This window comes from Psammomys obesus, unplaced genomic scaffold, assembly GCF_907164565.1.
Source record: "Psammomys obesus unplaced genomic scaffold, mPsaObe1.curated_primary_1811, whole genome shotgun sequence".
Taxonomy (NCBI): Eukaryota; Metazoa; Chordata; class Mammalia; order Rodentia; family Muridae; genus Psammomys; species Psammomys obesus.
In genome coordinates this window covers 1,042,781-1,070,026 of record NW_026586383.1, presented here as the reverse complement: position 1 = coordinate 1,070,026, position 27,246 = coordinate 1,042,781, and the positions used below count along the sequence as shown (strand labels likewise).

Sequence of the window (27,246 nt, the reverse complement as noted above, 5' to 3'; positions counted from 1 at the left end):
AGCAGGGTCAGAAAGTGGTCCTCCAGCGTTTGCTGACCTTTTCTTGCAGAGCAGAAGCTGCTGGCTCCATCCACCACACCAACATCTGGCCAGCTCTAATTATGCTGCCCCTGACTCTCCATATTCCCCCCTCCTTCTGCTCTGGTGTCCAGGGTGACCAGAGCTGCCTCTGGGCAGGAAGCCAGCCCAGAAAGTCCAGGACATCCCTCAGTGCCTGTCACCATGGCAACATGCCCGTTCTGCCCCCTCTCAAGTCCAGTACCACCCCCCCCCCCGCAAACTCAGGACGTCAGAATGGGAAGGGCCTCCTACATCAGTCGATTTCAGCCCCTCCCCTTGTTCCAAGTAGAGAAACTGAGGAAAGGGACCGGAGGCGGGGATGGGGCAGGGTGGGGGTGGGAGAGAAGCTGTTGATTAAGGACCTACCCCCTACCTCAGCGTCCTAAGGGGTGGAGGGGGAGGTCTGATATTCTGATATTCTCAGCAGGGTGCCACCCACGCCTACCCTCACCCCAGCAGTGATGATGGCGCAGGTGGTGTCCCGGGAACCTGACACCCAAGATGAATAAATGATGCGGACTCCACCGCCAGCGTCCAGAACTCTCCACCGCCACCATAACCGCCGTCACCGCCGGCCAGTGGCCAGGGGCATCAGCCCCTCGGCTCCCAGGATCTGCACGGGAGCGCGCGGCGAGGCGGGAAGAATATGGCCGGGAGGCAGCGAGGCGCGGGGCGGCTCTGGGCGCTGGGCGGAGCCGCGCTGGGGGCTTGCCTGGCAGGGGTCGCCACGCAGCTGGTGGAGGTGAGGCACCGCATCACGGAGGGCGAGGGGTGCTGGCGCCGTCCAGGCAGGGGTCTGCGGGTGCGGGGAGCTGGCTCTATCCCTTCATTTTGCTTGGTGGGGTGACACGGCCCTTCACGCTTAGAGTCACTGGGCTGATGGCAGAGCGCAGCCTCTGACATCAGGGACTCAAGGAAGTTCAGTGTGTCCGTGTGTGGAAGAGGGAAACAGCTTTGCCATCCATTCGGTCTTTGTTTTCCTAGAGGATGGGGAGAGGGAACTTTCAGCTTTTTTTTTTTTTTTTTTTTTGACTTCTGTTCCAATGGAGGATATTGAGGCCCTGGATTTAGGGTATGATGGGGACCTGGCCTTTCTCTGCACAAATCCCTCAAAGGCCCCTATGAAGGATGGACCCAGGGACTGGAAGGTCCAACCAGGTCCTAGTGATTACTGGGGCCCTGGAAGGTTTCTGAACAGACATGTTGTCAACAGTTGCTGTTTGGAAGAGCAAAAAGAAAAAAGGGAAAAGGGCACAGGGTGGGAGAACTGGGAGGGGACAGCCCAGAAAGGAGATGAAGAAGATGGGTGGGGCAAGCTGCCCCGGAGCTTGGCTGGGACCACCTGCAACCTCCCCCGAAGGAGTTAGCGGAGCAGACTTAGAAGTCAGGAGCTAGAGGCCAAAAGGCCCAAGAGCCAGGGCCGGGGAGAAGTTGAGGGTGGAGCCTGGGTAGGCAAGGGCAGAGTGGAGGCCAGGGAGGCAGTTAAGCAACAGGGTGGGATGGAAGACAGAGCTGGTTATGCTCAGAGGGTTCTGAGGGGTAGCAGCTTTGAACCGTCGAGTCTGAGGACCACACCCCATGGTCCAGAGAACTGTACCGTGTGTAGTATGTCTCTTCTGCAACTGACCAGGGGTGTGGAAGAGGCTGTGGGAATCAGGTGTCAGCTTCGGTCCCCTGTAAGGGAAGCTGGGCTGGCCTGAGCCCCATGGGCCACACTAACTCTCACCAACTGCCCTGAGGCCCTGCCCAGAAACTGAGCTGCCCTCGGAGCAAAGGCTGCAGCAATGGTCAAGGCAGTTCCGAGGCAAGGAGGCTCCCATTCCTAGGATCTCACAGCAGAAATCACGTTTGGACTCCATCTGCCTCCAAGCAAGGCCTAACCCTTTCTTTCAAGGAAGCATGCTGGCATCTACAGGACTCATCAGTCCAGCCCTGTGCCATTCCTCTCCACTACCTTCGAAGTTTCAGAAGTTCTGCCTGTGTCAGGGCCTACCATAAGATGCCTGGCTGTTGCCTGTTGCCCTCTAGCCAAGAGCGTGATCAGAATCTTCCAGTTAGATAGGCCAACACACCAGGCCTGTGAAACGGGGAGCAGCCGTGGCCGAACCCCCGACTCTGATGCTGCAGTTGTGAACCCAACCGCACACACATTGCTCCAAGCACATGCCCTCTGGCTGTTTGTGTGTGTGTGTGTGTGTGTGTGTGCGCGTGTGCGCATGCTCATGCTCACTCTCACCTCTGCGTGCCATGTATCCACATGCTCGCCTGCCCTCACAGGGGCTTCCCAACCCACCACGGGGTAGTGCCGAGTTAGTGGTATGTTATTGTCAATTTTGCCATCAGATCGGAGAGTTCCCAGAGGCAGCTGGCATTACCCCACTCCCATTACAGGGAGAGAAACTGAGGTGCAGAATAAAGAAAGGAGCCCCATCCCAGGCCTTCTTAATGAGCGGAAAAGAGCTGGGAGCCTGTGCCAGTCTACAGCTCGGCCATTCTGGGTTGCCTAGCATAGTCAGTGATCCCTCTGAAAGCCATCTGCCCTGTGGTTGGCTGTTGTTAGATGAGGAAGTACCTGGCTCCTGGTAGGTACCTATCCATGTGTATGGACCATGGTGGGGGTGTGGAAACAGGACAGAGGCAGAGTGACAGGTGGCTTTTCTTTCTCAGATAGCCACAGGGGACGCTTCAGGCCCATCCTTATGATTATTTAGGAGACAACGATTGCACAAATGCCTGGCCCCACCCCCTTCCTTGTCCCTTAGTCAAGCTTGTTGACAGAGACAGGATTATATCTCTTTCTGGTCAAAAGTAACCTCTCTCATATTCCACAAGGCTCAGCCGCATTCCCTCAGGACAAACACCCAGGACAGGCTGAGAATGAAATTAAGTTGATACAGTGTTTGCCTAGCACACACAAAAACCCCAGGGTTCAATCTCCAGCACAGCACAGCATCTATAAACACACACACACACACACACACACACACACACACACACACACACACACACAGCAAAGCAGTAACTCCAAAACACCCCGATCAGTGATGTGTCCCCTCATTCCCCCGGAGACGACTGTATTTTCTAGAATACAGGAGACTGTCCTTTAATACCCCAGGGCAGCTCCCCTTAGACCTGAGGCATCGCTGTGCCTTCTAGAAACCACAGATAGAATGGTGTCCCTGAGCCATGAGTCCACAGAGCCTCGCTGTCCTTCTTAGCCTCACTTACAGCCTTTAGCCACCTGGTGGCGCTACGTTACTATTTTTTCCTATGTCTATCCTGGCTGGCCCAGCCTTCCGTTGGCATGGCTATCAGCGAGCGGGGTGGGAGTCAGAGTGTGGACACCTGTGTCAGGACGGTCTGACCACGTAGCCCCGCCGTAGAGCTCTACGGGGAGATGAGAACAAAGCCAGTCTACAAGGGCAGCACACTGGCCATGAAACAGGCCTTGCCTTGTCTCTGGCCTTGGTCCTGAGACCCCATGATTGCTGGCTAGGACAGGCTGTCCACCTTTGCTTCTTTGAGCCTTGGTTCCCCAAGCACCAACCCACTCCTCTAGTCCACGTCCCTGATGCCATGGTCTGGGACTCTGATCACTGCTTTATTTCTAAATCCGGGACTTTCTGAGCTCTAGGGTGTTGGTTGTGGATGTCTGACACTTTTGGGGGGATTCTAAAATGTGTGGGCTGAGTCCTTGCTGACCCCATCCCAGCCTGCTGGCCTGTGCCTGGCTCACTCCTTTCCCTCTTGACCCACAGCCCAGCACGGCCCCGCCCAAGCCCAAGCCGCCCCCACTGACCAAGGAGACCGTGGTGTTCTGGGACATGCGTCTGTGGCACGTGGTGGGCATCTTTTCGCTCTTCGTGCTGTCCATCAGTGAGTAGCCACACCCTGCCCTCTCCCCCCACCACGAGAGGAGCACAGACATCCTCACACCCAAGTTCCCTTCAGCACCCCTGGAGTTTAGAGCAGCAATTCCCGGCCATTCAAGTAGGCCAGGCACTCACAAGGGGCCCACCGTGGTCTCTGGCACCTCCTCACTGGAACAAAGTCCCCGTGGAAGGCTGACGGGCCAGTGGTCACCCAGAGTTCTGCTGGACCCAGGGAAGCAGCCACACGGCAATTATGATAATTACAGGGACTCCAACCGAATCCAGGACATGTCATCTTTCCCTAAGTCTGGCCTCCTGGTGCTTTTCTTGTAGTTTGGCCAATACAGAGAGCCCACACCCAGGGGCCCCAGCAAGGCCAACCTCCACAGAGGCTCCCCAGACGCCTAGCACATGTGGCTTCCAGGCCCCGAGTCCTGCTCCTCAAGTGCCGTTTTTCAGAAATGACTCAGACCTACTTCCTTTCAAAGCAGGGGGTCCATTCCTCCCTTCCAGTCTGGGCTCCTCCTGATGCAGCCTGCATGCACCCCTCACCTCTCCCCCAATGTAAAGTTGGGGGTGGGGATGACAAAAGACTGAATGAAAGGGCAGGCCAGGTGGGAGAGAGGGCCAGGACACAAAGACGGGGCAAAGAGAGGGCAGGGAGGAGTAAGGAGGGGAGAAACCCACTCCACCAAGGTGCACCCAGAATGGGTGATATTTGAGATCTCGTGGGAGCTTTCCCAAGAGATCCCCCAGAGTGCTGGGTGGCCACAGAGAACACATCCAGACGTGAGGGGCTCTCGAGATGACATGACATCCTTATCCTGGAACCCAATGTGTCCTCCAGGGAGAGTCTCCCCTCTTCCCAGATCTGACTGAAACCTAGATAGAAGGCAGCTCAGTGATGGCCCCAGAGAAAGGTGTGCTAGCAAGATCCCCTACATCCTGAGGGAGACCACACTTGTTGTCAAGAGGCAGGGTTGGGGAACAATTGCCCCCGAAAGCCCCGGGGCAGTGAAGGGAACAGCTCTGGGATATGCCTAAGGGTAACAGCTAGGAACCTGAGTCTTCCCTCAAGCTTTGCTCAGGGGCTAAGCAAACTACTCCTGGGGGTCTCATGTATCCCCAGCTCTTCCCTGGGCCTCAGAGCCTGACCCCACACCCACAGTGACTCGTTTTCTTTGAAGAGAAGCAAGCAGGCCAGTGGTCAGATTGTGGAAGCCTTAGGCTAGGTAGGGCAGGCTCGGAGGGGCAGTATGTGATCCTACTCTAGCTGCCAACAGCCACCTGTTCGGCTTCTTCTGAAGCCCTGGGCTCTCGGGACCTGGCACCAACCACATGGAGCCTTAGCAGGCAGGGTCCTGAGGGTGCCATTGGGACGATAGGAAAGATGACCCAAGCAGAAGGGTTGGAGCGTGAGGATAATCTGACTCCAAGGCATTACAAAGGGGTCTGGGAAAGACCAAAGCAGAGCACTTTGAGTCATAAAAGACCATTGCTGACTCAGGTCTAGCCCCAGGGAGCCATATCCTGGGGCCCTAGTGCAGCCAGCCCCTGCCCACCCCACCCCCAGCATATTCCTGAATGCTGATGGCTCCCAGAGCCAATCATTCAGGAACCCAATCCTGTTCCCAGCAGTTTTTGGACCATCCTCCCAACCTTCCATCTAGCCATCCTTTCCATTGCTTCTCCCATTCTAAAGTCTCGGTGAGACAAATGGAACCAAAATATTTGGCTCAAGGTACACTGCTTTGGTTGAACAAGATGACCCTAGACTACCTAGGTCTGATCCATTTCCTCAAAATAGACCTGGCTTGTCTTGCCTGGGCCCTCCTTCACCTCAGTAGCCTGCCAGGAAGTTTCGTCTGGTCATATTATTTAAAATAGGAACCAACCCCACCCCCTCCCCAGGGGCTGGGGCCACAGTGGTCAGATTTGTGGGAGCCTTAGAAAAATAAACTCGGCCCAGCCAGCTGGGTCCTGGCAGCCCTGCCCTGCCCATCACTAGACAGGCCAGCTCCATGCTCTGCCCAGTTGACGTGGGCATAGCTGCCTTTAACCAGAAAAACACTCCTGGGATAACTCCCGAAGTAAATGCCCGGGAGAGGGTCTGGGCCTTCCGGTTTCGTCCCCAGCCAGTGTGCAGGCTTGTTCTCAAGGAGGCTGAGGAGAATGCAGCCACATCCTCAGGTGTTTGAGGCACCTCAGCCTCTGCAATCAGGAGACTAGCAAAGGAAACCTGGGGCATCTGCCAGAAGCACAGAGTAGCTCTAGATAGCCATGGCTAAAGCCATACTTAAGGCCTTCACTTTACCCTCCTCTAGTACCCAGTGACTCTCAGACCAAGACGGCCTATAGAATTTGTAGGCTGGTACAAATGAAAATCCTTACCAAGTTGCTAAGGATTTGATAGTAAAGCGTTACGCTAATACGGGCTGTGTGCATTTGTGTGAAGTCAGATTCGCAGGGGAGGCCACCTCAGGCTCTTGCAGAGGTCTCTTATGTGAGACATGCCTCAGCAGAAGCCAGGACTAACATCTGGGCATCACTCCTGGCTAAGACCTTACCCCAGCCAAACCTGCTCTGACATCCATACAGTCATCACTCTGTGCTGTGTCTTCAACTGCCGGGTACCACGGACACGGAAGGAGATCGAGGCTCGCTATCTACAGCGGAAGGCAGCCAAGATGTACACAGACAAGCTGGAGACCGTGCCTCCCCTTAATGAACTCACAGAAATCCCTGGAGGTGAGTAGACGCCAGTCCCATGGCAGCTGGGACTGAACCCTGGAGCCGGCCAGCTCCTCAGCCCACTGTTCTCACTGACCCCGTCCCTGCCCTCTTACTGCATCTGGTTCAGAGAAGGATTGGGTGCTATCCTGGGAGACCACAGTGCAGAAACTGGTCAGAGGCAGGCAGCTAAAACAAGGAGCCCATTTTCTAGCAGGAAATTTGTCTGTATGGGGGGAGGGGTGGCTCGGTCAGTAAGGTCTTTGCCATACAAGCACAAGGACTCGTGCTTGCAGTTCTAACACCCACATTAAATAAATAAATAAATAAATAAATAAATAAATAAATAAATAAATAAATAAATAAATAAATAAATAAATCCTAGTGTGAATCCTAGTGCTGGGAAGATGGTGAAAGGTTTCCTGAAGCTCACTGGCTGGCTGTTCTTGCCAAGTTGGTGAGCTCCAGGCTCAATGAGAGAGCTTGTCTCAAAAAGCTAAAGTAAAGTAAAGAGATGGAAAGCTGCAGACCGCACCCAGAGTCGGCCTCTAGTCTCTGCGCACATGCGCACGCGTGTGCACTCATCTTCACACCTGCCTCCCAAACAAAATAGATCTGAGGAGGGAGGGCTCGAGAAGAGAGGTTCTGGACCTTCCCAGTCTCACCACCTTGGCCTCTTCCCTCTCCCCTCCAGAGGACAAGAAGAAGAAGAAAAAGGACAGTGTGGACACGGTGGCTATCAAGGTAGAGGAGGATGAGAAGAACGAGGCGAAGAAGAAGAAAGGCGAGAAGTGAGTCGTGTCCTGGAGGTGGCAGCTGGGGCTGGCAGGCCCTGAAGCACAAGTTCGGGCCAGGAGCCAGGCATCAGGACTCCGTGTTCATACATGGACCGTAGAGGCTGTGGTCCGAGGAGAGGCCATGGCCATTATCTCATGGCTCAAAAGACGCAGGGACAAGACTTCACAAGTGTCCATCGGAGACTCTGTTCCTTTCACACCATCAGTCTGGGCACTTCTCTTGACGGTACAGAGTGGCCTCAAACTCCACTCCCCACCCGGAGAGGCTTCTGACCCACCCTTTTGGCCAGGGGCAGAGGCGTGTATGAAGGAGTCGGGGAATGGCAGGATTGTGTGTGAACTCAAACGCATGGAGGGAGGGCTGAAGGGGGGCTTGTGGCATGGACTCTCTGACATAGCAACCCCGATAGCAAGGACTTTGCCCTGAGCTTGGCAGGAATCTGTCCTTGGTTGCCAAAGTGGCCCCATTATCAGGAGAGTCCCTGAACTGGCAAATGCCAAGCTCTGGGAACAAGGTGACAGTATGATGGAGCTGAGGCCACTGGGGGCTGGCATGAGGCCCAGGGCCTAGGGGCTTCTGGCTGAGGGGTAAGGTCTGAAAGATGCAGCAGGCTGAGGTCAGTGGGCTGAGTGAGAAAGCCTAGGTCTCCTCATGGGAATCAAGAGATTTAAGAAGCAGGGTAGGGGCATGGACTATTACAGTTGCCTTTTCTATGGCCAGGACTCTAGCAGGTCATAGCAGGAGACACAGGCAGCCATCTGCCTGAGTACAGCTGTATGACATACCTCTTCTGCCACAACCCTACAAAAAGGAAGCGTCTCCGCCAAGAAGACAATACAAACGCCATTGAGGCGCTGATTCTACAGGGCTCTTCCAGCATCCAAAATGAGGAGCTAGGGACTGAGCTGGGAACTGAGATCCTGGGAAGACCTTGCAGGTGGCAAGCCTACTAGAAAGGCATCCTGAAAAGATTTGTAAATAAAGCTGGGTGCCTTCTCAGCCCCAGATATATAAAACTTCATCCTGAGATGAACTCCAACCCTATAAATATGTTTTGCCAAGCCGTGGAGAATTCCTGTAGAAGGTGACACAATAATCCATAAAAGGTTCCTCAGATGAGCCTGAAGTTCTCTCCCTGACCCCTGTCCCAGACTGAGAAAAAAAAAAAAAAAAAAAAAAAAAAAAAGCCCAGAGGCTGAGGAACAGTTGTAGGCCTCACCCCCAACAAGTGGACAGAGAGGGAAATTGCCAGGGCTAGCCTGAGCTCTCCTCCACTCTACCCCATGCTCCCAACAGGCCTCTGATGGTTTGAACCTGGTGCCAGGATACACAAGAACCATCCCTCACTCCTGACATGGTCCTAGGTCATCATCCTACAAGAAGCATGACAGGATGACATGAGAAAAGAGTACTGAGGGGGCGGAGGGATCACAGAAGGCCCCGTCACGGAAGTAAGAGTACTGGCTGCGCAGATGTGGTTGGCTGACCTCTACCTTCAGAGCCCAGTCTATGGGGTCCTCATTCATAGAGCTGGCTGGGGTACTTCTCCCCAGACAGACCAGAACCCCTCTGTGTGGCAAGGCAGCAGCAGTCCAGAGGGCGTGAGGCCACTCAAGGTCAGAGCAGCAGCTGGTGCTGCCTGTGGGAAGTGTGTCTGTTCTATCAGTCCTTTGTGTACTGCATGCACCTCCAGGCCCGAGGCAGGATCAGAGGGCTGTAGTATACTCTATGGAGCTTTGGGGACAATAGTCTGGAGAGTTCCAGCCACTGGCCGAAAGGCAGCCAAGACCAGGGAGAGTCCAGTTCCCACTCAAGGATCACAGAAGGAACATGTCATTTCCATCTAAGGGTCTGGGAGGGGGGTCCCAGTGTCCCTAGCTTTAGCCTGGGCAGTACATCCTAATTTCCCAGTGCCCCTTCACACACACACACACACACACACACACACACACACACACACACACCCCTCTGCTTTCCGCAGGAGTCACCCCAGAGCCCCTCACCCACCCCATCATGTATTCCTGCTTCCCGCCAGAGCAGGCTCAGAAAGGAGGAGACCTGGGAAAAACAAGTGTTTAATCTCTGCTAGTCCCTGCTGGCTGAGCACAACACCCACAGCAGCACTCCGAGGAGGAGAGCAAGGAGAGAGGCCTGGCCGTGTCACAGAGTGCCAAGAAGGCTGAGGAGCAGAAGGAAAGCCAGGAGCAAGGTCCTGGAGGGGGCTGGAAGGGTCAGGGGCTCCCCACTAAGGCTGTCCCAGATCCACTGCTGGTAGGGGGAGATATGCTGAAAGATGGGTGGGGACTCGTTCTTCTTGCAGCCCGGGCCCCAGCTCATCATTCCCATCAGGTACCATATACCGCTGTCCGAAGTGCAGACCAAGGGCTCACCGGTTATCTCCTGTAAGGGCGGGGAAGTTAAAAGGGTTAGGGGGGTGAAGCCATGCCTCAGGGAGACATGGCCCCGTCAGAGAGCCAACCCAGATGTTTCCCACCAGATTCTTTCTAAGCCCCTCTCAGTATAGCTGATAGGTGCTTCCTCACCTAGATTTCCTCCTCATAGGACACTCACTCCTCCACACCCCACTCCCTCCCAGTCTCACCCCCATCCTGTCCGGTCCACTCCCTTTCCAGTCTCTGCACCCCGTCCTCACCTGACCTCCTCTGTCTTCTCCCCACCCCTGCTTATGTTTCTCACCTTTCCTCCCTCCCCCCCTACCCACACCCCTCCCCCCCTTGGCCCTCGGGATAAGTGAGCAAGGGACAGCGGTCCTCACATAGCAGAACTTGTCTCTGTTCTTGTCCAAGACACAGATCATCTGAGGGGTGATGATCCGCACCAGCGAGGAGATTCTGGCTTCCTTGTGGTAGAAGTGCTCACACTTCCTGCTGTTCAGGATGGAGACTTCCTTCTCCTGAAGGGTCCGGAACTGGGGCCACGTGCCTGTGGGATGGGTCCCCATTCAGGTTTAGCCACTGGCTGTGGCCCACAGCCACCAGCTCTGTCTCTTTTGCATAGGCCACAGAGCGGCCTCCACGGCCTCCACGTCTGGGGTGTTCTCCCCTCCGTTGCCCCACACAGAGGTGGTGGAACAGACGGTCCACACTGACCTCTTGGCTCTGCTAGTCCTCTTTTAAAGTGTCTGCAAAGGCTCGGGGTGGGGGGCAAAGTCTTTCTTTTTAAAGCCATCCCTACAGCTTCTTTCTCACCAAGCTTCCCCAGACCCCTTTCCCCACCCCCACCCACCCCCACATCTTCCATCCCACCCAAAATGTGTGGGAGCTCCTGGGAGACAGGAAACTTCTGATCCCTCCGGACAGGCCTCAGAATGAGTTGTTTAGGAAAAATTAGACCCTCAAGGACACAGTGAGGCATCTCTCTTGTGTCTTGCTGGCTCTATAAGGGAGTAAATACTTCCAGAACCTGTCAGAAAAATGAGCCCTGGATGGGCACGGCAGGACACGCCTGTCTCGAGGATCTTGCTCCTACACTGGAATGACACTGGGGGCCACTGGAGGGAAAGGAGGATATGAGTGGACGTCAAGAGACTTTCAATGTGCGGGCAAAAACCGCATCTATTCTGGGCAGCATTTTGCAGACATGAGAACCCGTTTCTCTTGTACTCTACTTGTCGATACCCTAGGGTTGTATGTGGGTGACAAGCTATTGTTCCCAGACCTCCTTGCTTTCAAGAAAGTTCTATTTACATGGGCTGGCTTGGTCCTGAGACTCTCAAGGGCACTAACGGTTCCCAGGGGCTCAATTGACCATGATATGTTCACCAACAAAACCCTCAAGGGGAAGGAGACTTGAGAGACGGGGAAACAAACAAGAAAGTTGCTGGATCAGTCAGCTCCTTAAAGAAATGTCCATCCAGGGGGCAGCCCAGCCATCCTCAAGCCCTCTCTTCACACCACCCACCCTGATGGGGGTGGGGTGGGGCGGGGCTCTTACTCACCATCCACCTGGGGGTATCCCCAGCCTGTCACAACGCAGATAGAACTGTCCTCCAGCATGTATTCCAGGCCAGGCAGGCAGATGGGCCACACATATTTGCTATACTTGAGCCCCCACTGGAGTTTAAGGAGGGCAATGTCATTGTTCCGGCCCACCCAAGACCAGTATCGCCTGGGTTGGTACCCGTTGTTTATGATGATCTGATGTACCGGCACATCGGAGCTGGTTTTCGTCGTCTGGTCAATCCATGGGCTGCCCACCCTCACCGTATAGTTAACATGGTCCCTATGGGAACGGGGTGGGAGTGTCTTTGATCAGCTCTAGGCTCCTGCCTCGGCCCCTGACCCTGCCTTCCGTACCACAGTGGCCCTCCAAGCAAATCCAGGCAGGCCACCTCCTGCTTCAAGGGCCCCCTGAACCTACCCCTCATCACAGACAGAGCCCTGCACGCACTGTGCGGTCCTCATTGTGTGGAGGAGGAATGGGAGACTCAAAGTGCCCGGCCTGCTCAGGGTGCACGCCTGGGGATGGCCGAATTGGGATGTGGACCCTAGTCACACGCTCTGGGTTTTTGTGCCTATCTTGCACGTGGAGAGGTAACAGAGTCCCCGTGTAATGACCATGGCCTGGATCTCAAGCCACCTTCTATGAGATACCTCTAGAAGTCACTGTCAACCCAGAACATGCCTTCACTGGTCAGTCCTCAGGGGAAACATACATGCTACTCTCAGGAACTCCCTGGCCCCAGAACATTGGCATATCCACACAGTTTAAGTCTATCTTCTTATCTCTAGCCCACCTGAGAGGTTCTAAGTCAGGGCCCCTCTCAGCGGGAAGGTAGAAACTATTATTGACAGGATGGAGGAGAGCAATTGGAAGCAAAGAGGATGGAATGAAGGAGCTGGGGCCTTCTGAACCCTTGTTCCTCACCTAGAGAAAGACTGCACAGGACTGAAGGGTAGGGAAAAGAGAAAAAGCTGTGTACCCACTGAAGGCCGAGCCCCAGGAAAGGATATGTGAGACTCAACCCTCCCTTGCTCAGAGTGAGGGTGAGGCTGGGCTGGCTCTGTGGGCTCCACACAGGACATAGCTGCTAACTAATGGGTCACCTGGAGGAGTGACTACACCTCTGGCATTCCAAAGGTCTTTTCCACCCACCCACCTGGACCCCAACTCACTGGATCAAGCAATGGGCCACGGTCAGCACCCACTTAGAAGCAATAAGAATACCAGCACAGATGTGTGTGCCGTTAGCCCGCACACTGACCATCCATGGCCACCTCCGAGTCATGGCTTCTGGGTCCCTGAGGGTAGGGTCTGGCTCGTGGGAGTAGCCACAGACTAAAGAGGAAGAAAAAAACTTGATGAAGAATGAACTCACCCAGCCACATCTTATGGCTCTGTCCCCCCTTGCCCCTCCCTCCAGCCTCTCCAGCCACCCACCTGCACTTACCCAACCTTTTTTTATTTCTCACTATGACATGATGGCATCCACCTATGGACATCCCCAGCTCCAGAAAAGCCTCAGCACTGTCCAGATACCTATTTCTTTGTTCCTACAGCTTGGGCCCTAGAGCACCCCAATAGCCAGCCTAGGATATGACCCGGCAGACCCTTCATAAATGTATTTCTATCTGGCTCCAGATCCCTTCTCCTACTTGACCCAGTGTGGACCCCTGCCCCTTCTTTGGGAGTCCCCTCTTGGGATTCATGGAGATAAAGATAGATGACCCAACCATAAAACAGGCTGTATAAGGAAACAGGCACAACTGGAAGAAGAAATATGGCAAATGCCGAGGAAGCTTGCCTGGCCTCCTCAGGACTCGGGAGATTCTGCCTTAAGCTGTATCACATGCCTGTCTGTCAAAAGTTAAGTGTCTGTGATGCCAAATTGCTGGCGAGAATTTTAGGCCATGATTCACCTTCCTGCAGAGGGGAGTGCCAACTGCTGAGGGCACTTTGGAAAAAGTTTTGAAAACTGAAGATGGAGACTAGAGAGATGGCTCAGTTGTTAAGAGCACTGGTTGCACTGGGCAGTGGTGGGGCATGTCTTTAATCCTGGCACTTGGGAGGCAGAGGCAGGCAGATCTGAGTTTGAGGGCAGCCTGGTCTACAATGCAAGTTCCAAGACAGGCAGGGCTACACAGAGACCTGTCTCAAAAAATAAATAAACAAAACAAAACAAAAAGCACTAGCTGCTCCTCTTAAGCATAGGAATTGGTCCCAGCATGCACATGGTGGCTCACAATCATTTTAGTTTGGGGAGAGCTGGTGCCCTCTTCTGGCCTCCAGAGTACCAGGCACAAAAGCAGTGCGCATACCTGCATGCAGGCAAAACACTGGATGCATAAAAATAAAGAAAGAAAATTCCCAGTTATTTCCATTCATGAATTTTCTAAACAAACCAATGGATTTGTGAGACCAAGTAAATGGGCCTTGGCCAGCATATTTATGTATTTGTTTATATATTTACGTATTCATTTGTAGCGGCGGGGATGAAATTCAGGGCCTGGTAAATTGTACTATATCTATCGTTCTTGTGTGTGCATGTGGAGGCCAGAGGAGGAATTTGAATGTTCTCATCACTCTCTGGTATTCTCTTGATACAGGGTCTCTCACTGAACCCGAAACTAGATCGGCAGCCTCCTCAGCAAGGGACTGGGGTCCCAGCAATCTCCTGTCTCCACTCCCCACTCCGCTACCTACACTCCAGAGTGCGGGGGTTATTGGAGCATGAGACCAAACCCACTCAGCCTTTTACATAGGTTGTTCTGGGGTTTTACCTCAGGTTCTCAGGTTTGCGTGGTAGGAGGTCTTATCCCCTGAGTTACCTCGCAAGCCCACCACAACATTTAAAAATTATAGTCTCAGCCAAGAGACTATCAGCAGTACCACACATAGTACCTTGGCGTCCCCTGCTAGAATTTTCTGAGGCAGGTGAATGCCGGGATAATAACTATTTCTTCCGTGGGCCTTAACTGCAGACCGTTGCTTACTCGAAAGTATACCAAGTGCACCGGTTAGGTTTAATTGTCAACTTGACCCAGCAGAGAGTCATCCGAAAGAAAAGCCTACACCCACGAATTGTGTAAGTCAGATTGGCCTGTGGGTAATTTAGTGGGGAAGGGGGTTGTCGTGATTACTAACTGACACTGGATGGCACAAGCCTGTGTAGAGGGGCGCCAGGGTAGAGTGGCGCCATCCCTAGGCAGGCGGTCCTGGGCAATCTAAGAAAGCTAGCTAAGCATGATTCTATGAGGGAACGGGCCAGCAAGCCACCTTCCTCCAGGTTCCTGGCCTGGCTTTTTCCTCGGTGATGAACTGTGACCTGGAAGCATAAGCAAAATAAAGTCCCTACCGCCAAGTTGATTTATCACACCAACAGCAAGGAAGTTAGAATCCCAGGTGTGTCCTGAAGATACCACAAAAAGTCTCACACAGCCCTCATGGACTTGGGCTGTGAATTCCAGGCTGGGTTCCCAGAGACACGTCAAAGAAGGACTGCAGCTGCCAGAGAGGCATCTGAGTGCTTGAACACCGCACACACACACACACACCCAAACTCACCACTCCCAGCGCTGGCTTTGACTCTCTTCCCTGTACCCTGTTTACCTCACCACGCTGGAAGATTTGTAAGCCAAGGCCTAGTCCAACCTTCAGTGCTCAATAAACATTTGTACAGGGTTGTTCCCTTCCATCTACTCGGAGGGCCCTTGATCCCTCAACCCTTCGACCTCAGGGATCAAAAACTCCGTAAGAGCTCTCTGTCCGCTCCTGCCCAGTACTCACAGGGGAGGCTGGTGTGTTTCGTGCTAAGAACGGACCCGGTAATGCCCGAAGTGCGCGAAGTGCCCGAAGTAGTGCCCGAAGAAGCGCCCGAAGTGCCTGGTGGTGGCGTCGGGACCGACCCGGTAATGCCCGAAGTGTCCAAAGTGCCTGGTAGCGGAGTCGACAGAGCCTGCCGGGGATGGCGAACCCTGCCTGAGGGACTGGAGGCTCTGGAGGTACAGGGCCTTGTCCGAACTGTGGACAGCGCCCCCGGGGATTCGTCTGCAGCCAAGCAGCCTGTGGAAATTCACCGGGTCAAAGGCGGGTCAGAGGCGGCCGTGTTGGGGGGTTGGGGGCGCCGGGGAGTGGGCGTGCTCACCTGCCGGCCGCCGAGGCAGGAGCAGCAGCAGCAGCAGCAGCAGCAGAAGAAGAAGGGCACGGGTGCGGGCGCGGGAGGTCCCGGGCACGCGGAGGCCCTGAGGGCCCTGCCCACGGACCCCGGCCCAGCACCACGGCTCCATTGCGCGGCTAGGTTCCTCCACAATGGCGCCCTCCATCGGGCGCCTCAGGGCGCTTCGGTGCTCCGCCTGCGTGGCGCCCCCTGGGTGCTACTCGCTGGGACGCTCCTGCCGAAAGGCGCGCAAGTAGTCTGGCTAGTATCTTTCCTCAGTCTTGTGAGCCCTTTCTCTGGGACACTTTGCCTCAGCTCAGCTGGTTTCTAAGCTTCCGAGCTATCTCCGCCAGCAGCAGCAGCGAGAGGAAGGCCAACCCGACCTGTCAATTCCCCTACACCCCTCTGCTGGCATCCGTTCCTTCCCCGTGAGCGCTAACCTCACAAGACATTGTACCAGGGCACTGAGGCAAAGTAATGTGTTCATTAAGGCCTCACTATGGAGCCCAGCCTGGTCTCAGATTCACAACGATTCTGCCTTGACCCCCAAGTGCTGGGATGATAGGTGTGAGCCCCTAAGCTAGGCTTCAATAACAGCTTTTAAAGGCTTACTGAGGACAGAGGGCTATAAGGGAGATGTGATGATATCCATTGGTCAGCAGTGAGAGCAGGTCACTGTGTTCGACCATTCGGGGAACATATTAATGGTTCGGCAATATAATTAATACATTTAAAAAGTAATGGAGAATACTAATGGTACTGTTGGGGCAAGGATATTAATTTTTTTATCCTAATAGACAAAGTGAAAGGAGGAACAAGTTGGAACATTCTTACTTTTGTCAAGGCCTATGCCCTTGGGAGAAACACCTCTGAGCCATCTCTCCAGCCCCGAGAAAAGATATTCTCAGAGACACAGAGAAGGGGCCTTGGGAGCCACTGAACTGCTGTTCACAGAACAGAGATTTCAAGTTCCAGTCAGCAAAACGGAAACTACAGGCTGGAGAAATGGCCCAGGAGTTAAAAGTGTGTACCACTCTTTCAGAGGACCTAGTTCAATTCCCTGTAGCCACACCAGTTGGCTCCCAACCTCTTGCAACTCCAGCTATAGGGGAAATATGACCCTTGCCTCCATGAGCATCTATACCCTTGTGGACAAACAGACACATGAAAGCAATCTTTTTTTTTTTTTTTTTTAAAGAGGAAACTACAAGGGAAACAAAGGAACACCCTCCCAAGATCACACAACACTTATAACAGACAAGGAGTAAGACTATCAGAGAAGACTCAACTTGAGAAACAACCAGGCTTTATGAGGGGGTATTTTAAAGGGCTTTGGGTCAAAGTCAAGAATGTGAAAACTTCAGGTGGCTCAAAAGGTTCAAGAGCATCTTCATTGAACAACTAGGAACAAAACCCACAGTGGGTCTAGGACCCTTCCCCAAAGTCCCTCTGTCCTGAAGTCCTGTTCAGCCTCTGGTGTCCACTTCTTCTGAGGGTGGAGCAGAGAGGAGGGAGAAGTAGCCTCTGGGAATGACTGTTCTGGAAACACAGCTCACAAGAGCCACAGGGAGCCCAAGGATACCAGCAGAATGTAGCCAGTGAGGATCAGCGGGCTCAGGAAGGGAGGGACAGCCATACTGGTGAATCTCATGTCACTGATTTGTCTCTTGATCCAGTGGGTGAAGTGGGAGGTGCTGGTGTAGATGCTTGGGAATTGGCGACCGCCACAGCCAAAGTTCCAGCTCACCACTCCCATCTGGATCCAGGTGTTGTTTATCTGGCAAACCAGGGAGCTGCCGGAGGTATCCTGCAGGGGAGAGTAAGGAAGGCTTCAAGCAGCAGCGGCAGTATTTGCTAGATTAGGTTTTTGTTGGCCTCAAGGATGAGACCTGGCTACAAGCCTGTTCTGTGGCACACAAAATCCATACTAAGGTTCAAGCGTGAGACCACATTGGCCTCTTCGCTATTTGGCTACCTCTCTGTTAAGCCCTCCTAAAGCCCAGGTGGGCCTCCAAGGTACAACTGTTGATCTTTGCCACAGTCTTGCTTACAGAGGGAGATCAGCTCTCCCACTTGAGTGCACAGACAGGCAAATGCTGAAGAATGACATTTACACTATCATACATCAAAAGGCAACAAGAGCTTCCTTAAAAAATTTTTTTAAAATTTTTTTTAGACACTTGCATTGTCATCCAGTGATAAAGCATTCAGCTAGGATGCATGCAACCCTGGGTTCTATCTCTGACAAAAAGAAAAGGGGCTGTGTGTATGTCTATCTATATTCCTCCATGACATTTGAAACTTTTATGAACCAGGAAAGAGTTCAATTCAATATATAAATATCAAAAGATTCCCAGGGCATGATGATCTAGGTGCACATAAGACAATTAAGGAAAATATGATAAAGTTCTGCCTAAGGACATGAAAGGAGACCTTCTCTAGTGCACTGAAACACATTTTAAAGAGAAGCTTTAATGGAGCAGGGTACCGGTGGTGCATGCCTTTAGTCCCAGCACTCAGAATGCAGAGGCAGGTAGACTTCTGAGTCTGAGACCAGCCTGGTTTACAGAGTGAGTTCCAGGACAGCCAAGGCTGCACAGAGAAACCCTGTATTGGAAAACCAAAAGAAGAAGCAGCAGCTTTAATGAGCTGTAGAGATGGCTCCTAGGTTAATAAGCATGTACTGCTCTTCCAGAGGACCCAAGTTTCCCCAGAACCCAAAATGGGTATCCCTAACTACATAGCTCCCAGGGATTGGCACCTCTGGCCTCTATGGGCACCTACCTGCATATGGACTAAGCCACACCTAGACCACACACACATACATAATTAAAAATAAAAATGAAATCTTTTTCAAAAAGAAACTTCAAAATCCACAATCCTGGAAAGGAATATGTCCCATCTAATTACATCTAAATAGAGCATGCAGGAAGTAAAGGACACCAAATATTGTTGAAAATAGATAATAAATCAAGATGGGACATTTAGGGAGAGGGGTGTAACCCAGTTGGCAGAATGTTCGTCGAAGATGCACAAGGACCTGGCTGTGATCCCGAGAATCACGTGAACTGGACAGGGTGGCATCCTCATAATCCTAGCTCTCAGTCAGAAGCAGAAAGATCAGATGTTCAATGTCATCCTTAAGTATGTCAATGTCATCCTTAACATAGAGTTTGAGTCTGGCTAGTCTGGGCTACATGGATCCTCTTCTTAAACAAACAGGCATTAAGAAAACAAACAAATAAAAAACAAACAAACAAACAAAAAACACTTCCAAAGAAGAATATGAGGTGATCTGGATACATAGGACAACATTGTTTATATAAAATAAAATATTTAATAGCACTAAGTATTTTTTGGAGACAAACATCTTTAAGGACATGCATTAAACAGATAGGAGGAGACAGATGCCTAAAACGGAAAAACCAAGCCTGCCGTAGTGAAGCCAGCAAATGTATATTGGAGTCCTGCTAGAGATTTAGAGGAAGCAAGAGCACATGGAAAGACACACTAGGGGACAGACAGACAGACATCTTTTGTATGTGAACACTTTCTTTTCACCCAAGAATAAAACTGTAACTCAGCAACACATACTTTTTCAATGGAAAAAAAAGTTAACCTTCAAAAATGTTACAGTGGAAACAGAATTTAAATCTATACTTAAATGTAGAAGCATGGGATCCTGCAAAGATCATATGATGTGGCCTAAACATCGCAAATTTTAGTTAGAGACCACATTAAGTTTTAGCACCAAAGAAGGAAAATAAATTATTCACTGGTATCAACAGTCATTTGTCACTGAACATTAGGCTCAAAATACTTAAGAAAGGAATTACTAAGAATAATCCATGTATTAGAAAGCAAAGGACCAGCACTCAGAGAGGCGGAGGCAGGCAGATCTCTGTGAGTTCAAGGCCAGCCTGATCTACAAAGCAAGTCCAGGGCAGCCAAGGCTACACAGAGAAACCCTGTCTCCCTGTCTCAAAAAAAAAAAAAAAAAAAAGCAAGCAAGCAAATGAATTGTTATCTTGTAAAATGATGCTGAGGTATGATGGTGGTGATGGTCTGAGTAAGAATAGAGAAGAAAATCTGTACCCAGAGAAAAATGTTTTCTCCCAGAACGTTAAGAAGCAGTGCTGACGCTGACAGAATGAAACCATTTCTGCAAAACTGCATGCCAGCGCCTGACCCAGATCTGCAGGCATGCTCAGGAGCACTAAGACGGCTTACAGAACTGGGCCTGGGTGGGTGGTAGGATTTTAATACCACCACTACAGCATGCAAGAGTTCAAGGCAAGTCTGCCTGGCTAAATGGTGAGTTCCAGGCCAGGCAGGCTGCTTAGTGAGAGCTGCTTTAAAAACTAAAAATAAAACAAACAAACAAACAAACAAAAAACATAAAGAACTGTCCATGGGCAGGAACAAAAAAAAAAAAAAAAATCACCCCTGTAGTGGTTTGAATGAGAATGCCCCACCCACCGCCCACAAGCTCATGTTTGAATACTTCCTTTGGAAGGGTTAGGAGATGTGGCCTAGTTGGAGGAAGTATGTTACACAGAGCAGGTATTGAGGCTTCAAAAGCCTCCTACCATCCTCTGTTTCCTGTCTGGGATTCCAGATGTGAATGCTCAGTAGCTGTTCCAAAGACAGGCCCACCTGCGTACTGCCATGCTCCGTGCTGTGATATGGTGATGGACTATCAGTTCTTCTAGAACCGCAAATAAACTCTTTGCTGAGTGGCCCTAGTCATGGCGTTTCAGATTAGTAACAGATAACTAATACAACTCTTCCCCGCCCCCCATATTGGAAAATAGGAGCTCAGACTTTTGTACTGAGTCTTTGGTGGCCACATTTAAAGGAAAGTTAAGCCAAGAACTGAGGATGGAACATGCCTTTAACCCCTGAAAGACACCTGGAAGACAGAGGCAGGTGGATCTCTGTGAGTTTGAGGCCAGCCTGGTCTACACAGTGAGTTCCAGTGCTATGTAGAGAGACCTCGCCTCTGTATGACCCCCATAGTGCCTGCTCGCCCAGCCGCCTGCACATTCCACACCTGACAAGTGTCCAGGCCCCATTCTGAGCTCGTACACAGCATGTCATTCCCAATGAAGGTCTTCTGGCTCTTTGTCAGGAGGAACTGGTACCGATGATTGCAGATCTCGTTGTTCATGATCCTGACAGCCAAGCCCTGGAGACTGTAAGGACCCTTTGAGGACTCTGTGAAGAGAAAGATCCAGTCATGGCCTCAACTTTGGAACCTATTTCCAACCCAGAGTCATTCACATTTGTGCACACGAGAGGCAGGGTCTTCTGAGCTGTCCGTTCATAAAAGCTGAAGTTTGCAGCCTGACTTTCAGAAGTGTCCCCACTCATTAAAAACTGAGGATGGCACACTCCCTTAATCCCAGGGAAGGCGGATCTTTGTGAGTTTGAGGCTAGCCTGACCTACATAGTGAGTTGCAGGACAGCCAGGGCTATGTAGAGACCCTGCCTAAAAAACAGACAAACAAACAAACAAGAAAAAAAAAAACTAAAATTAAAAAAAAAAAAAAAGTTAAGCAAAGTCTCTCAAAGGGCTATGCTCCTGGGAAAGGTGGCAAAACCCTAGAGGGGTTCTGCAGAAAGGTTGGCAGGACTCCAGATAACACCAAAAGGGCTGCATCTCTAAGAATTATGGGTACATACTGGCTAGAGAGGCCACGTCAATGCCTCATCATAGCTGCTGACACAGACCCCGGATGAACAGCCAGAGTTATCATTTCCTACTGTGCTGCAGGCTAAGGATCTGGTGTGGGATCTAACTTGACTTTGGGGATTGGTGGGGTGGCTTAGCAATTACATCAAGCTTGGTGACCTGAGCTTCATTCCTCAGGACCCGTCTGGTTGAAAGAGAGAACCAACTCCTTGAAGGTTGTCCTCTGACCTTCAAGTATATGCTGTGGTATTTGTACACCCCCACACACACAGACAGACAGACAGACAAGACGACTGACAGACAGACAGATAGGTAATTTTCATTTCCTACTGTGCTGCGGGCTAAGGATCTGGTGTGGGCTCTAACTTGACTTTGGGGTTTGGAGGCCGAGGTCCTCAAAGGCCACTTGTTTTGTTTCTCTTATATGCAAACACTGTGTATATCTTTGGGCTCGGGAGAAGCTTGCAGAGTGACAGAGTAAATGAAGTGAATGAGTGACCCCATGACAGTGTTCTGCAGAGACAGGTGTCTTGAGACATCTGCTCCACAGCACTCACCTTTAGTCTTGTCTTGTCCCCACCCGATGACCCAGCACATGGTGCCAACAGTTGGCTTGAAATTGCTGGTGGGGAGACAGACCGGCTGGACAAGAGGGGACCAGGAGAGAGGGTACTTGAGCTTCAGGATGGCAATGTCCTGAGACATTTGATTGTTGAAGTTCTCGTGAATCATGATGCTATTGACTAGGAGTGCTGAGGTGCTGTTGTCTGGGAGGTGCTGGACTCCCACCTTCACAGTGTAGTTGGCCGGGTTCTTGGATCTGCAGGCCCAGAGAAGACACGGATCACCAGGCGTAAGGCCGTGAATAACCAGAGAGAGCGGGTTCTAAGAACTAGGCTGCCTGGGGTAATGTCCTCCACTCCTAGACCCCCAGATTCATCAGGAAACCCCTGCCCCCAGGCCTGAAAGCAAAGATCCCAGACCAAAATGCCCCCAGGCTGACCTTTGTAAGCAGTGCGCAGCTGTGAGAATCCATTGGTGGTGGATGATGGAACCACTGCAGACATATATTCCCAGAAAAAGGATGCTTACCTGCCATGGCCACTGCCCCACCTCCACCATCTTTCCATTTACCATCTTGCAAGTTATATTAGTCTGACCACAGGACCAGAACCAGGGCGCTGAGGAGAGAGGTGAAGAAAGGAATGCAAAGGGTTAGGGTAGCCATGGTAGACTGCATCTTTCAGCTGTGTCCCGAGTAGCCACTGCCGTCTGCTAAAGTTGGGAAGGACTGAAGCTACCACCTCACAACTGGCAAGCGCAGACCCAGGGGCAGCAGGCAGCCCCGTTATAAACAAAGCCCCCCCCTGACAACAGAGACCAGACAACTTATCTGACACCTTTTATGGTTATGAGCAAATACCCCAGAGGCCATTCCTGCCCATAGTATGTACATATGACTCAGGGAGGAAGAGGAGGAGAGAATCACTAGAGGGTGAGAGAGTCAGTGGAGGCAAGTGATGGGGCCTAGTGTTCAGGACTCCCGTTGGTTGTATGTAAAAATACATGCATAGTAACTTTTTTTCTTTTTGTTTTTTTTGAGACAGGGTTTCTCTGTGTAGCCCTGGCTGTTCTAGAACTCACTCTGTTGACCAAGGTGACCTCAAATTCAGAGGTCTGCCTGCTTCTGCCTCCCAAGTGCTGGGATTAAAGGTGGGCAGTGAGTGCACCACTGCCCGGCTTCAGCTTCTTCCTTCTTTCTCGTTCTTCTTTTCTTTCTTTTTTTTTTCTTTTTACAGTGATGTTTTATTGTACAATTATAGCCGACAGCCATAGCGCCTACCCAGGAGACAGAGAAGCTTGACCTCAAGAACAGGGAGAAGAGAGTAGGAGCTTGCACTGGACTGGAGATGAGATTGAGATTTTATTTCATTTTGTTTTGCTTTTTTATCAGTTTGTTCTAATTTATGCATATGGTGTTTTGCTTGTATGTATGTAGCCCAGGCTAGCCAGCCAAAATAACCACAGGTGATTATGTAACCCTGATCTTCCTTTCTCTATGTCCCAAGTGCTGGGATTACAGATGTGTGTCATCGTTCCCAGTGAGAATGAGGTTTTGTCGTTGTTGCTTTAAGTGGAACGAGCCTGGACTGGAATTTAATAATAATTCTTTATGAGGATTTCAAAACCAATAACTGAATAGTACAAAGGAGAAGAAAGGGACTAATTATTCTGTAAGTGAGGGTTACAGAACAAGATTATAGAAACATGAGCTGGGTGTGGTAATGCACACCTTTAATCCCAGCACTTGGGAGGCAAAGGTGAGCAGACCTCTGTGAGTTCGAGGCCAGCTGAGGCTACATAGTGAACCCTTGTCAAGATGAGAAGGAGGGGTTTCTGGTATGGTCTTCTGCGTGCCTCAGCTGTCGAATGAGCAATCACATGTGGTCCCTGAGCTCCTCAGACAGGTGGAAGTGGAACTATTTTCCACCATCACAAGCTATAGAGTCTATTTCCATCAGCAGAATACCATGCAGCATAGAGCAGTGTTAGGACCTAACAGTGACAGCCAAGGTGGGTCTGGGGACTGTGGCAGGAATGGTGGGGGGGGGGGTAATAAATAGCACTAATATCTAGGATAAACTGTATTCATTAGCAGAAACGTCAACAAGATCCTACCTGGTTGAAGACATTATGGTGTGGAAGTAATTTGAGCTCCCCTCCGTAGGTCCTCAGGGAGGGAATGATACAGGGGGGTATTTAGACCTTTAAGAGGTGGGGCTTAGGGTTGGGGAGATTGCTCCATGAGTAAGGTGTGGTTGTGCAAGCGTGAAGACTTAAGTTTGGATTCACAGCCAGATGAGGCAGTGGACACCTGTAACCCCAGCGCTCGGAGGCAGGGACAGGTAGATTCTAGGGCCTCTCCTGGCTGCCAGTCTGACTGATGCGGTGAGTTCCGAGTTCAATGAAAGACCTTGTCTCAAAAAAGAATGGTGGGGAAGTGCCTGAGAAAAACGTCTTGTTGTCATCCTCCAGCCTACACGTGCTCACATTGGTGAGCATGCTCAAACACACATGCACACACAGAGGAGGACACATGTTCTCAGAGGAGACTAGGACCCCCCGCAGCCTCCCTCTGTTTCCTGACTTCACGTAAGTAGTCACTCTCAGGACAGGTGGTTGCTATCTTCACTGGAAGTTCCTTCTCACATCCCGACCTTCAGCCCACGTGACAAATCTTTAGACTTTGAATTTTGAAAACTGCCAACTAAATATAGCTTTCTATTTTATTTTCTTGTAACGACACAAAACTAGTGCAAAGACCGTCGTGTTTGAGTTTGTTCACGCTGTGTGTCCCTAGCTCCTGCAATTGTCCGAGGTAAGTGGCCTGCTCCCTTGCCATAGACTCCTGTGGACAAAATGCTTCTACTTTCAACTCCTGGCCTTCCACAGGGATCCAGAGACACTGCACAAACCCCCAGGTCTCCAGAGTACTGCCTTACTTTCTCACCGCTCCGCTCATGTCTAGGTCCCATCTCCATGCCTGTCTCCTATTTCTTTAATCCCCACCCCAACCCCAGAGAGCCGCATTCCTGGACTTTCTCACACACCATGGTGAGTCATAGCCATCTTTTGTCGGCTTCTGTTTCTTCTTTATGGCCACTGGCGGTGGGGGGGGGGGGGAAGGGTGGTTCATGAGAATGGCCCCATAGGCTCATATATTTGAATGCTTTTCCATAGTTGGTAACTGTTTGAGAAGGATTAGGAGGTGTGGCCTTGTTGGAGGAAGTGTGTCACTGGAGGTGAGCTTTGATGTTTCAAAAGCCCACACCAGACCCAGTCTCTGCCTGCAACTCAAGGACCAAGTGTGAGCTCTAAGCGACTGCCCCAGCACCATGCCTGCCTGCCCATGGCTATGTCCAACCTTGATGGTCATAGACTAACCCTCTGAAACTGTAAGCAAGTCCTCAGTTAAATGCTTCCTTTTATAAGTTGCCTTGGTCATGGTGTTTCATCACAGCAGTAGAACAGTGACTAGGACCTTTTTTGTTTCTGATTCCCAACCAAGATTGTTCAGTGCTGGCGGTCAGGAGGGGGCTTAAGAAGTTTCTTCTTTCTCTTCCCATAAGGCTGCAAGCCCAGAGAGAGACAAGGTTCTGCAGAAAGAGCTCACCATGCCCACAGTGACAACTCTGGGGCCGAGGCTAGCCCCCTCCTCAGTGTTCCCCACCCTCTGTAAGATCCCTGGGTCTCAAAGAACAGCTCTTTCTGGATCTTGTGTCCAAGGCAGCACTGACCCCAGCCTTCCTCTAAACCCTACACAGGACCATGGGATTCAGTCTGGAGAGGCCAACGTCAAGAACCAGCACCAAGTGGGTTGTTTTAAATATTTCTATTTTTTCTTACTCTGTATATGTGTGTGTCTGTGTGTATGTCTATGTGTAGGTATGTGCTTCTGAATGCAGGTGTAGGATCCTATGGAGCTAGATTTATAGGCAGATGTGAGCTACCTCAGATGTGGGTGCTGGAAATCAAACTTGGGTCCAGCCATGATGAGTGATTTGGGGGTACAGTGTGCTGGGGATCAACCCAGTCCCAGGCGCGATGTCACCCTTCCACCTGTAGCCTACATTCGGGGATTCAAACGGATTCCTCTTCAGACCTCAGCACTCTTTCTTGAAGTTCTAGAAGCTAGGCACCCCCACCGAGAAACGGGATCCCAATGCCTCTTTCCTGCGTTCATGGGTGGCCACAGGAAAGATGAGTCCTGGCTTTGTGGAAGCCATTCCTGTGAGGTCAGAGCTGACTCCTCAGAGGCAAAGCAGTCAGCTCCCAGGCCTGAGCCTAAAGCTGCGCATACCCTAACCACCCCCAAAGCTTCACTAACGTTTGATGGGAGTACAGTGAGGTTCAGGGTAGAAATTCACTTGCTCGTTCAGTCCCTCATTCAACAAGGCACTTGTCCAGGAGACAGGCTGTCACTCCGGGATAGAAGACACTACCCAGGCTGGGGGTTATGTGCCCCATTCCCACTTACCACTCCAGCTGGCTCCCTGTCAGACACAAAATGTACAGCCAGCAGGTGACTCAGGGTAGGGCTCCTACTAGGAAAACTACCTTTCTCAGGAAGAGCCTGGATATACTCTGCCACCCAGATATTTTCAACCCCAAAGCATCTATTGGAAACTGTTCTTGAGGCCTGGTTCTACTGCTCACAAACCACTAAAGCTGGACCTGGTTTCCTGTGTGAAACAGAGGCCCCACCATACAGCACTGAGGTATACATTGTCTCACCAGGGAACTGATGTAGGGTGAGGGGACATTCAGACAGCACAGCCATTGTCACAGCCCCCGAGACTCCCAGACAAGTTCATCCATTCCATGGATGTTAGTCTGTTCTGTGCTTTTCTTCCTCCATCTGTTTGTGGTCACCCTGAAAACCGAAGCTGGCCCCACCATGTGTGGGTCATATGGGTCACCCCCTAAGTCTCCTGAGAATCTACCCATCTCAGTACTGACTTGTGGAGGCCCTGCAGGCATGAGAACAGCCGATGTAGACCCCAGGCTGTCTGATCTCCTGGCCTCTCTCCATGTCCTACCTTCATCATATGGCAGACTGTCCAACCGGGCAGAAAGAACTGATGACGGGAGAAGACCGTGAGGATCCACAGATCCACACGCCATGGTAAGGACCACTCAGCCCTTGTTGCTCCTTAGAACAAGATGGGCGTCTCCATGGTGCGTGGATTCTAGAACTCCGTCGTTCAGGGACGCAGAGAGCCGGTGTCTGCTCGAAGGCAGGGGCTGGGCCTGCTGAAGCAGCCTCAGGGGTCAGCCACAGCCATGAAGGGAGGATGTCGGAGACCTCCCTGGAACAGTGTTTTGGGGCCTCAGCACTGAGCCTGTGGCCATGTCTGGTCCATTACAGTGTCCCCTGAGGCCAGCTCTCAGCAATGCCCTTGATGACGTTCTCA

At 51.5% G+C, this 27,246-nt stretch overlaps 3 protein-coding genes across 3 annotated transcripts; 1 reads left to right on the top strand and 2 right to left on the bottom strand.

Annotated features, from left to right (window-relative positions):
• The first annotated feature begins 368 nt into the window (after positions 1-368).
• On the top strand, positions 369-8,481 carry Tmie (transmembrane inner ear). The gene is made up of 4 exons (XM_055601842.1): positions 369-802; positions 3,819-3,936; positions 6,531-6,680; positions 7,357-8,481. Exons 1-4 carry the CDS (start codon positions 707-709, stop codon positions 7,455-7,457), a joined length of 465 nt encoding a protein of 154 aa, XP_055457817.1. The 5' UTR covers positions 369-706; the 3' UTR covers positions 7,458-8,481.
• Positions 8,482-9,399: 918 nt separating this feature from the next.
• Prss50 (serine protease 50) lies at positions 9,400-15,706 on the bottom strand. Its single transcript, XM_055601840.1, is given in 6 exon segments — positions 9,400-9,860; positions 10,237-10,403; positions 11,419-11,702; positions 12,596-12,758; positions 15,207-15,549; positions 15,551-15,706. Coding segments are annotated over 6 exon segments (1,353 nt in total). The 3' UTR covers positions 9,400-9,620.
• A 1,422-nt stretch (positions 15,707-17,128) lies between these two features.
• Positions 17,129-26,956, bottom strand: LOC129672225 (serine protease 46-like). Its single transcript, XM_055601518.1, has 5 exons — positions 26,872-26,956; positions 22,275-22,452; positions 21,829-22,091; positions 20,630-20,793; positions 17,129-17,383 (listed from the first exon to the last, which is right to left on the bottom strand). The coding sequence occupies exons 1-5, from the start codon at positions 26,954-26,956 to the stop codon at positions 17,129-17,131; spliced, it is 945 nt and encodes a 314-aa protein (XP_055457493.1).
• Positions 26,957-27,246: the final 290 nt, after the last annotated feature.